The sequence below is a fragment of the Helianthus annuus genome, chromosome 3 (genome assembly GCF_002127325.2).
Source record: "Helianthus annuus cultivar XRQ/B chromosome 3, HanXRQr2.0-SUNRISE, whole genome shotgun sequence".
NCBI lineage: Eukaryota > Viridiplantae > Streptophyta > Magnoliopsida > Asterales > Asteraceae > Helianthus > Helianthus annuus.
The window spans coordinates 88,445,815-88,457,916 of NC_035435.2; the positions used below are offsets into that span (position 1 = coordinate 88,445,815).

The 12,102-nt window shown below is 40.1% G+C and overlaps 1 protein-coding gene across 2 annotated transcripts; it reads left to right on the forward strand.

Moving 5' to 3' along the window:
• Positions 1 to 8,762: 8,762 nt before the first annotated feature.
• Positions 8,763 to 11,454, forward strand: LOC110929055. Of its 2 annotated transcripts, none has more exons than XM_022172155.2 (2): positions 8,763 to 8,931; positions 9,766 to 11,454. In XM_022172155.2, the coding sequence occupies exon 2, from the start codon at positions 9,976 to 9,978 to the stop codon at positions 11,191 to 11,193; it is 1,218 nt and encodes a 405-aa protein (XP_022027847.1). In that variant the 5' UTR covers positions 8,763 to 8,931; positions 9,766 to 9,975; the 3' UTR covers positions 11,194 to 11,454. The 2 variants fall into 2 exon arrangements, with proteins under 2 accessions (XP_022027847.1, XP_022027846.1); XM_022172154.2 differs by having other exon boundaries at positions 8,768 to 8,931; positions 9,761 to 11,454.
• The last annotated feature ends 648 nt before the right edge of the window (positions 11,455 to 12,102 follow it).

Below are 12,102 nucleotides of genomic sequence, written 5' to 3' on the forward strand. Positions count from 1 at the left end.
ACCTTGAGCCTCAGAATAGTTGGTTTGGGCCACATTCAGCGCGGCAGTGCTCACAGCACGCGCCTCCTCCGCATCAGCGGCCTTGACCTTCTCAGCCTCAAGGTCAATCTCCAAAGACTCGCATCTGTCGATTTGCTCATTCAAGCGACGTTTGAGTTCCGCTATCTCAACGTCCTTGGCATGGAGATCCTTGTCCTTGTTGGACAATTGCACCCTGGCTTCAGTCAGCTCAACCTAAAAATTGACAAACGCCTTGAGAATTGACTTAAAGAAATCTCATAAACAAAAAAGGGAAGAGCGAAAGGCAGTAGAACTAACCTCCATCTGCTGCTTGGCAGCTCTTTCACCCTGCGCTTCCTCCACCTTTGAGGTCAAGTCCGCAACTTTGGCCTCAAGATCAACGATCTTCTGTCGTAACGCAAAAGCACGATCGTTGTCTTGGGCGCATATGCGCTTAAAATCGGCCTTCTCCTTGGCCAGTTGCTCCTCAACATTGTGGAGTTTTTTCTGCAGCCCCTCGCGACCCCACTCTTCAGCCTTCTTGTCAGCCTCAAACTTGGCTCTCTCCTCACCAAACGCGGCTTTCGATTTTTCGAATTCAGCAATACGTTTCAGCATACGCTCGCGATAAGCCTCCCAGTCGGCGCGCTCCCGAACCATCGTTCGCCATTCGCGAACTATTTGATGGTTGGCAGCACGAGCGTTAGCCTCACCAAGAATATAAGTACGATACAACATTTCGTGAGGTTTCGCCCTTTGCCGATGGACTTCAGCAGGTGTAAAGGAGTTCAGGAACCACTCACGCGCAGGGCTGAATTCGATGAAAGTATCTTTCTGTTTTAAACTCCAGGGGGCTTGATGAGGAGCGTCCCCACGCTCTTCTTCGGTGTACGTTTTGTAGTAAATATCCCCGACGGTGTCCTTCGCACCTATCACATTAGGGTTATAACCCCCAGCTCCACCAGAGCTCGCGCCGCTTGAGGAGAAGCGGCTGGAACCCTTGGAAGTAGTAACGGGACCGGTGTTGATTGGTTTGGTGACTTCAGGACCTGGAGGTTTAAGAGGCTGATCCATAGCCTTTTTCGCTGATAGCTCTTTCTCCAAAGCCTGTTTCCTCGCCACTTCAGCCAACCTCTCCTGCTCCGCCCTCCGCTGCCTCTCCTCCTCCTCCTCCTCTTTTTTTTTTCTCTCCTCTTCTACCTTCTTCCTCTCTTCTTCTTTCTTTCTTTTCTCCTCCGCAACTCTCTTCTTCTCCTCCTCTCTCTTCCGATCCTCCTCCACCTTTCGCTGCGCCTCAGCAGCCTTCGCGGCATCCTGAGCAGCAGTGTCAGTGGACTTGACGGTAATCTTGGGCCTTTTTACCCCAGCCTCACTAAACGTGACACCCTTCTCAGGGGTCTTCTTCTTGATCTCTGCAAAATAAGGCAAGTATATGTAAGCAAAGAGATTTTTTAGAAAAAAGAAGGAAAAGAAGAACATACCAGGAGAAAATTGGTACAACGAGCGCAGCCTGCTTGTCTTCCCTATCGCAGGTATCACCACAGATGTAGGCGCGGAAGCCACAACAGTCGTAGCCTCGCTCCGACCCCTCTTCCGCCCAATAAGTTGGGCACCAACATCTTCCTCTTCTACATCTTCGGGAAAACTGGGGGTCGCGCCAGCATCTGGGTTACGAGAACCCGCGCTCCCAGAACTCTTTGACCCACCAGCACCAGCTTTTCCCTTAGCTGCATGTGATAAACCTTCATATGAGTCACTGATTATCACATAGTCGCCTAAATCACGTTGACGAAGGCGAAGAGTACCTTTGACAGCAGCAGATGTTGCGCGACTAGGGCCGGTGCCCTTGCTGGTCACCTCAGGCTCCACCTTCTTTTTCTTCTTCACCGGCTTTTTCTTCTTCTCCTCGGGGTCAATCCCCAGGTCGCGCAACACACCTGCAAAGATTTCAGACCAAGAGCTTAGCTCGCCGTTGGAAGAACCTACAGACTCCTCGCTGGAAAGATAGAAAGTTTCTTTCCCAGCGAGAGTCACAGAGCGCAATGGACGAGGTTTTGGGTATTGCGCACCTTCAGTAGCAGTTGGCGGCGAGACGAAGGCATCAGCAGCTGGAAACATGAAGTTTCCTTTAATCTGGTCATACCAGCTTTCTTCATCATCGCGCACTGGGCGAACGCCCATGGAGCCCCCAAACGTGGAGAAGGCAGCTTGATAGAGTTGCGCTTCTACACACAAAAATAAGTAAGTAACAAGGTAAAGCGAATACACTTAGAAAAGGAACAAAGAAAACTCTAACCTTGATCACCGATCTTCAAGACCGGAACCTCCTTGCTGCTAGGTGACCACTGGTCACTCATCTTAGCAGCAACCAAAACACTTTCCCCAAACACCCGGTTAGGGGTTGGGGTTAGCTACTGGTACCACCGAGCAGTCTTCGGGATCGGGAGATCTTCCTTGGGTATGGCCTCAGTCCATTCCCTAAAAGGCATAGCGATTGGCAAAACTTCTTCCCTGATGAAGAAGAACTTGGGTTTCCAATCGTGGAAACTCTTAGGAGGATTCAGCAGAATCTTCTTCGCCGCACCTCGGCTCGCAAACGAGAAGAACCCCATCGTTCTCTGCAATTGGTAGAAAGCACGAAACTTATCTACCGATGGCTCAATGCCATGAGACCGACACAGGAATTCGAAGTGCCGCACCCTCACCATCCCGGGTGGGCTCATCTGGGATATATGGTAGTTATAGTAAGAGAGAATACTGCCCAGAAAATTGGTCGCCGGCAGTCGGAAGTTCCCTTGAAGAAAAAAGTCTTCATAAAGGGTGATATAACCGGGTGGTGCATCAGCCGCGGTCTGGCCTGAGCCGGATACCGGGCATCCCACTCCGGTGGGAATCTAAAGCTACGAACAATCTGTTCGAATAGACCTAAGTCCCATCTAAGGACAGGAACCGGCCCCTCCTCGTTAACAGGAGCCCCTTGGTGTTCTTCACTCATGTTTTTAAGAAGATCTGGAAAAAAGGTTTGAAGAAAGTTTGAAGATTTGAAGAAATCTTGAAGAGGACGAAGAACACTTTGAAGATTCAAAGAGTTTTGAAAGAAAAGTGGAGAAGAAACGAAGAGAAGTGAGAATCTCTCACCTTCTCTTCGGATATATATACCCATCGCATTTAATGCGATGGGTAACCGTGCCACGTTCGCCGCTAGGCTAACCAACGGGAGTTTGCCACGTCAAGCGGAAAACCAGGGGTGACGGTTACCACGCGCGCGTGAGCCTCACTCTCCTGACATGAAGTGCAACCGCCGCAGGCGGCATGATGACACCCGTGCCAGGGGTCAACTCAAACGTCGCCCTCAGCGACTTATCTCACCAACCTGTCAGAAGTTCAAATTTCGAAGTTTCCCGCCATAAAACGCACAAGTAACTTCATGCAGAAGTTACATGAGCCGCGCCAGATATAGATAAACTATTATAATCTCGCGCGCCTAAAGGGTACAATAACAAATCACCCAACACCTGCCTTGGGCCTGCGCATGAAGAACGGCAGTTTTCTACATGCGCCTTACAAGTCAGGACCAAAAGGACAACTTCCCCTCCTCTTATTTTTATTAAGTCCAGAGCTCCAACCACTTGCGTTGCGCATGGTGCAGCACTGGACTGGGGGGACTTGAAGGGGTATGGTCCCAAAAAGTCGCGCAAACCTCATAACAGGTTGCACGTGAGACCATACTCCTTAGCATAACAACTTGACAATAACAACCTCGCGCAGCTCACATCACATTATGACTTACCCCGCGCGAGGAAGGGCACATAATAAACTCAGATATCAACACTTAGCATAAAAACAATGGTATAAGTGAGCACACTAGCCCCGCGCGGGTTAGTTGCCATCAAACAAAATCCTCTCCATAGGAAGACACGCTGTTACCTACAGAGGTACACAGGGTACAAGTGGCAGTAAAAAGAGCCAATGAGCGTCCAGCAGGCTCTGTTCAATCGTGCGCCACGATCCCCTGACGATAAGTACACAAGGACGCCTACATGGCACCAATCAAGAGACGGGGACAACTGTCCCACGATCTCCACTTGTCTGCTGATGACAGAAGGACAACAAGGCCGACAACAATGACACGTGGCTCCAATCAAAGTGCGCCAGCACCGACGAGCATCTAGAAGCCACTAAGCAGTCGAGGCCAGCGAGGCAAAGAGCATATTCGTTGTTGTCCGTTTCTGGCCCAAGGCCCATCAGCCCACAACCTCTTACACCTCTCCGGCTATAAATAGAGACCTTCATTCCTCAGGTTAAACATTCTATTCCCTTGGCTCTCACTCTTTACATTTAATTACTCTCAAAGCAGACGCTTATTCTCACGCCGGAGCCTGGTTAAGAGGGAAACCCCCACATTCCCCTCTTAACGAGTAACGGTGTTCTGTTTTGCAGGTTGATTTACCAGTCGGAGCTCAAATACCTCAAAGAAGATTAACCACTATGATAGGAACATAAACCCCTCTAATTAATACTCTAATTAGATCACTGTTTCTTCAATACAGCACAATTAAAAAGAAAATATGGTATCTAACATGTTAAACGGGTCCCTTCTATAAGGGTGTCCGGGGCACCCTTCGGTGACCCCTTAGGTGACTCAAGTCACCGATTAGGTGAGCACCGCCAACAAAGCGGTAAGGTAGAGAGAGGGTATGAAAGCGGTGGGGAGGTGCCGAAGAGAGGGGGAGGAGAGAGGGAGGAGAGAGGGATGTGCTGGCCAATCACAGCTTTTCTTTTTTTGTTTTTTTTAAAAAAAAAAAAACCAATTCACCTAAGAGGGGAGTGCCGCCATCAAAAAGGGGTATTAGGGGAGTGTTAGAGGGGAGTTGACGTGGCTTATTCTGGTTGGTTACGTGTAAGAGGGGGGACTCACCTATTAGGTGAGCACCCCTTACACCCTAAATCTTTTGCATTTTTAAAAGAGAGTGATTGGAAGAGAAATCTTTTGCATTTTTAAGAGGGAGTGATTGGAAGAGAGATTAATTAAAACAATGGAATAAAATTCCACACCTTTGGGTGCGATTGTTCAAAGGATTTAAAAGAACTCATTGAAAATGAAATTGTTTCCTTTGAACTTATTGTCTAACTAGTTTTTTCCCGCACGCGTTGTGGGATACTAAGTCGAATATTTCTCTCTCATAATATATACGTCAGTGTTTCGGTTACTTGTATATACTACTCGTAACACTTTCTAAACAAAATTACATCGAGTCAACCAATTAAAATAAAACACTACCATACTTTTGCTAAAAACACTAAAACGATGGAAATACTATAATTTTAAACCGGGAGCAAAATTGTATTTTTTATGACAAATGAGCATGTGTCAGGCAGTTGTCTGACACGAAAAAAAATTACATCGAGTTAACTAATTAAAACAAAACACTACCATAGTTTTGGGAAAAAAAACGATGACATGACTATAAGTTACACTTGGGGCAAAATCGTAATTTGACAAGTAAAAAAAACGATAACAAAACTGTAAATATGAACTAAGAGCAAAATTGTAATTTAGCTTAGAGGGAAAAAACAAAACCAATAGTAAAACTATAAATTCAAACGGGGCAAAACCGTAAATTGGTTGGACTAATGAGAAAGTGTCAGACAGCTGTCTTCCCATTAGATTGTAGATAATGATGTAGTAAATGTCTATATGCATCTGATCACAAGAAAACCATCGATGGTCAAATGTTGATGACGTTTCTAAGTTTATTAGTGAACATAAAAATAACGTTTATTATATTACATTTATGTAAAATATCATATTAGAATTTATTGGATGATTATCCTATTGTTGAAAGAATTTATTGGATGATTATCCTATTGTTGAACAAGTATGATGACCAAGGCCATCAAGGAAAAAGACATTTGAATAGAATTCTTCCTTGTTCATTGAATAGAATGCATCCTAAAATAGAGTCGTCATTCATTTAAAAAAAATGATTTTATCTTTTATACACAACACATTCTCAAACAAAATAATTTAAATATAAGTAGATATCAAAGAATAAGGATTGATGTTGTAATTCAAAACTTGTCTCAGCACAAATAATTTGAATTACAAAAAGGGTGCCGCTAAATGTACCCCATTTTCTACTGAACATACCCCTCCTTCAACTTTCACACTGATACAAATCAAACCCTTTTGTAATTTTTATCTTTAATTATTATTATTCTTATTACTAGTATTTGTCTTTAAAATGTTATTTTTTTTAAAAAGAAACTTTTTTTGGTTATTTGAAAAAAAAAAAACAGGTTCTTACGTTTTAAACTGAAGCAAGTCATTTTAGTTTTGAAGCAATTTTTTTTGTTCATAACGGCTTGAAGTGGGTATTCGAACTTAGTTTGTATCAATAATAATACCCAAAAAGTTCAATGAAGCTTTGAAGCTAGTCAACTTAATATAGTTTTTGGAGTTAAAAGAAGATAAATATATTTGAGAATCACCACGTGAATATACCCTCACAATAATTAAATTTCAACTTATATCAATTATTAATTGATATTACATGCTTAGATCAAATCATTTTATTACCTAATGTGCTAGTTAACGTTTTATTTTCTTTTTTCATCTTATTACTTTTAATAAATAAATGTTTTTAATTATATTATACAAATATTTTAATATAATAATAATACTAATAAAATAGAAATAGAAAGATGAAAAAACTAGAATATGAAATAAATTAAAAATATAAAATCAAATGTTTTTTTTTTCTAAAAAAGTTCTGAAACTTTTTTATTGTTTAAAAAATATCTTTTATATTAATTTTTAATAATGTTTAATAGAACATAATAAAATACAAGTTAGAGAAAAAGTCTTCAAAAACAATATTTGAATTGTATAGAGGGATGAAATTTAACAATTTTTAAACTATATTTTTAGAAAGAGAGTATGACTAGTAAAAAAGAAGGTGCATTTAGTCAACCCCTTAAAAAACACCCATATCTCATACATCCTATTTCTAAACATAGAAATTTTAATTGATAATGTAGACTCTCTCTGATTACAATAGATTATCTCACACAATCTCATTCAAGACTCAAGAGTACTTAACATATATAAATCACAACTGGGATTTGTTTTGATTCACTCAAAATATTTTTAACCCGGTGGAAAGTGAAACCATACAATGCAAGTGAAAAATATGATTTATTACAGACGACTCACATTTAATATTGACGTCTCATTTGATTCTTAACAAGTGCTTATAACATTATCGATTTGTTGACACGGTAAGGAACACACCTAACGTGTTTTCTCAATGATGGTAAAAGCCTGAATATTTTTATGATATGTAATTGGTCTTCGTATTTTAAACATGGACAAACAATTTTTTTTTGGGTGGGATAAGACTCGGAGACCATTAGATTTTGGGTTCGATTCCGACAAAGGTGAGGGGGGGGGGGATTCCCAAATTATTGGGTTTCCTCCTTAATTGGTGTTTAGACGTTATTGCCTAGTGGAGATGGATATGATCGGGTGGTTCCACTCGTGGCACAATGATACTCGAATGGTCTATCAGTGATCCAAATTTGCCGTTAAAAATAGGCTCTCAGCCATAAGGAAGGGTATATTTTACGTCTTGTCTAACTCTTGAAGGATGGGTATGAGATCAAGAATCCAACTTAAGATCACCAGATTAATGAAGTCTAGAAATTAGGTTAATATTACTACTTGTTCACCTTTTAAAAAAAATTGAATCCAACTAAAGGGGTATGTGAGATTCTTCGATACATGCTTATACAAACTCAGCAAGGGCGGACATAGAGTGATAGAAGGGGTAACCTTCGTTGCCCCTTGACGTTCCGTTGACGCTTCGATGGTAGTGTAAATTTTGGAAAAAACTGACGTTTTTTCGATTTCGTTACCCCTTTTTATTGAAACGTTACCCCTATGCGGATCTTATAGATACGCCACTGATGTTCAGTGTTTGAGTCTAACAACTGGTACTTCCAGGCTATACAGTTCTTGAATTTGATATAACATATCATAAGTTTTATTCACAAAGTCTTTTATCTATAAATTTTTATTCGACTTTCATATATAAAGATTTTAAGTTCTAAGTATCCGGATCACATCAACATTAGTTAAAACTTTATAAAAAAACTAAAACAAATAATTTCAATCAATATATCATACACAAAGTGTGAGGGTGGACGAGCCTTGAACAACAATGAAGTTGACAAGCGTAGTTAAAGAATAAATTCTTGGATAACCATTATGAATGAATAATTGCTAAAGTTTTACACATTTAATCACAACAACTCACAATAATGAACTTTCCATTAGGATTCTCACCAAAATATTATCATATCTATATCTTTTAAACAACATGATGCCCAAGTAATTAAATAATTTGGCGGAGCCAACCCCATCACTTTTCATTGGAGGTTATGGGTTGGAGATTTGGAGTCAATGCAATTTATTTTATTTTAGGTGAGCAAGTGGTTTTACTATAGTAAGTTTTCGGACGGTGAGTTTTTCTTAAAATGATGGACGGACCTGATCACGACAGATTACGTATTCACATAGTGTGAGTAACCTTTTACCAATGAGTTTGCTCATGTGACAAGACTTATACATTGTACATTGGGTGTTAAAAAAGTTAAATTATTTAATTTTTCATTTATTAAAATATAATGAATTAGTTGTTCAATTATTATTATTATTATTTATTTGATCCTATTTGTAGATTTTTATTTCTTTGAATGGTGTATTTGCTGGAGACAGGCTGTCATCAACAAAGCCCCCTCTTGCTCTCTATTTGCTTTGGTCCTCCCCTTACCTTACGTTCTCTCTCTCTTTCTCTCTAGGGTTTTCATTCGCGATTTTCATTCAAAATCTGGTTTCAGCTCACTCGATCTGGACTTCGACTTTGCACCGTAAGTTTCTTCGCCATTGATCTGCTTTTATCGCTCGATTTCACCGTCAATTGTTCTGTTTTTCTCGGTTAACTGCTTCGTTTAATGTTTTCTAGGGTTTCCAACTCATATTTGTGCAATTTTGTCTCGATTTCTAGCCGAATTTGTTTAAGTAAGGAGGTTAACTGGTTAAGAGATTGTTGTTTTTTTGATTTTGTGTATTTTGCTGTACTTGTACGGTTTTTTTTGTGTGTAATTTGAATTGCTAATTGAAGAGGTTGTTAATTGAGTTGTTAGCATGTGCTTATTGAACGAAGGATTTAGGTTTGAATGTGTGTGTGTGTTCTATGTGTTTAAGTTTATGAATGTTGAAAGTTTATGAAAAATTAGGGTTAATTGATGCAAGTTATCCTGTTTGGTGAGTTAACTAGTTGATAATTGTACAGATTATTGGTTAATATGTTGAGCTTTTTACAGATTTTATTTTCCTTCAACAATTTATCATTTGCTCTTGTTAGTGAATGTTGCTAGCCATGAGAAATTCCTGCCTGATGTTGATTATATGGAACCTTATTGGTCTTAGGTGTCCTTGAATTTAATTACAGTATATCGTTTTGTCTGCAACCTTAGTTTAAGAGCGCTCTTGTGGCGCGGTGGTTAATGCTTCTGACTGCATTGATTGCATGAGGCAACCGACGCGCTATGCGGAGCGCCGCCTATTGTATATGGGCAAATTATGTGTTTCTTTAAGGCTGTGCATATAACGTTTAATAGGTTATATACGGAAGTTATTTGCATAATAAATCTTTTAAAGATGTTTTCCTTTTATTGATAAGTCCATAACTATCAGTGCAGGCGGTGATCGTTATATCTGTCAAGTTATCCGGAGGTTTATTCCGACAGAATCAACCCTCAAGTGGCCATCTTGAATAGTCGGTTTGCCGAAGCTTTGAAAATCGATACCATTAAGTGTATGCTGGTATCCAAAAACTATTTTTCTCTTCGAGATATGATTAAACTCTGTCTTATTCATGTAGCTTGAACTCCAAGTTACCTGGGGTTTTTATGTATCCATGCTGTCGGAGAGCATGCGTGGAATCTGTCTTTTGGGTGATGCCCCTGACAAAATTAGTTGCTGATGCACTTGGTGTCGTCACAATATCACTCGTAGCTGTTTTGGGTCTTATCGGTTTCCTCTGCATCTTATACTCGTTCTACTTCCGATCTCACATTCGCGGTCAAGGGTATAACCGTCTTGGATATTTTGCGGGCCCGTGGGTCATCCGCGTCATTTTCATATTATTTTCAATTTGGTGGGGTTTTGGAGAGATTTTACGCCTTGAGTTTCTTCGACAAGACGGTCGCGTATTACGTACGCTTAACTCAAAATGGCAAGATATGGTTTGCAAATGCTACATCATGTCAAACCTAGGGTTTGCGGAACCGTGTTTATTCCTCACCCTCGTGTTTCTTCTTCGTGCATCATTACAAAAAACCGAGTCGGGCCCGTTGAGTCAAAACTGGAATTTCAAAACTGCCGTTTACGTTCTTCTATGTTGCTCGCCTATGTTTGCCCTTCAGTTAACGGTTGTTCTAGTCGGACCGCACTATAAAACCGACATGCATGTGCACACAAACAAATGGAGAAAGTTTTTCAGAATTACGTCTCATAAGCAAAACGAAGTGGCCCGTTGTTATTATCCGTTAATGAGTACCATCTTTCTTGGTGTTTTTGCCACCATGTTGACTCTCTATTTGTTCTTGCTCGGGAGGCGAATATTAAGTTTGGTTATAAGTAAAGGGTTGCAGAAACGCGTTCTCATATTAATAATTTCCATTTCTAGTTTCTTCCTGTTACGGGTTCTGTTACTCAGTCTATCCGTTTTCTCAAACCCCGGTGAAACCGTTTTTGAAGTTCTCGCATTCTTGGCGTTTCTTTCGCTTCTATGTTGTTCCGGGATCGGTGTTTGTATGCTTGTTTACTTCCCGATCGCGGATTCATTGGCGTTGAAGACTTTACAAGATTTAGAGGATAGGAGAAGGATTATCGAAGAACACAATGACACTCTTTCTCTAATTGCTAACCAAAGCCCTCTCGATGATCGCGATCGTGATAATTTGGGAAAGCAGGGGTCAATATCGTTTCGTGCAACGGAGATGAATGATCGGGATCGGTCGGGAGGGTTTGTGGAACTGAGTTTATTTTCGCCTAGTCAGCATTCGACTCCGGTGGGTTCACCTCAGATACTGGGCTGGCCTATGCTCCCCTCGGACGCAACCTGAATGAAAAAAAGGCTCAATTTTGTGGTAAATCAACAGTTTGTAAAGGGTTTTTAGACTTCTTAATAAGGATTGCTGTTTTTATTTTTATTTTTTTTTTGTTTTATTTGTTTTGGAGATTTGAGATATGTATGTTGGTTTGGCTGAAAATCCACCTTGTTTTTGTTTGGTGGGAATTATGATATGTATCTCATTACATTATGCAACTATAAACCCTTGTGAAATTTCTTCTTTCTAGTTACAATAGTTGGTGCATTCTGTTTATGATTTTTGGACCTGCGGCTTTCAGTTTTGTGTTATTGTAATGAAAATATATAACCAAATATTAGGTGTGTTGTTGAAACCGGTTAAACCGAATCAAATTCAATACGGGTTGATTCACAGTTCATTACTTTGAAAACGGGTTTAAGGATTCAACTAACGGGTTATAGTTTTATATTATAAGTTGATAAAAATAAAGGATGATCCATAGACGTTTTAAGCACACTGCCTCACAATTGAAAACGAACTTGTTTGAGGGAAATTGTGTCGGGTTGATAGATTTTGAGTTGATAGATTTTGAATTGACGTGTTGAAGCTTCTACCCATACATGACTCATATTTTTATTCATGTCAAAGACGTCAACCGTAATCTACATACACGTGAGATCTACTTACACTTGCACTTGAGATCATGCAACAAAAATATGATAATTTATTGGGGAGATAAATGCTCGGATAGCCCCCATGGTTTGTTCATTTTCACATTTAGTTCATAACTTTCTAAAATTACACCTATAGTCCCTAAGTTTTTGAATTTCGTTCCCGGATAGTGTGGATGGGAGTTAGTTTTTGTGTTAGGTGTGTGTGAAATGACAAAAATATCCTTCTTATCAAATTAATAACTAAAAAGTTAAAAGAAGTATAATTAAT

Coding starts and splice junctions, on each gene's coding strand:
- LOC110929055 (XM_022172155.2), top strand. CDS start 9,976: ATGTATCCATGCTGTCGGAGAGCATGCGTGGAATCTGTCTTTTGGGTG.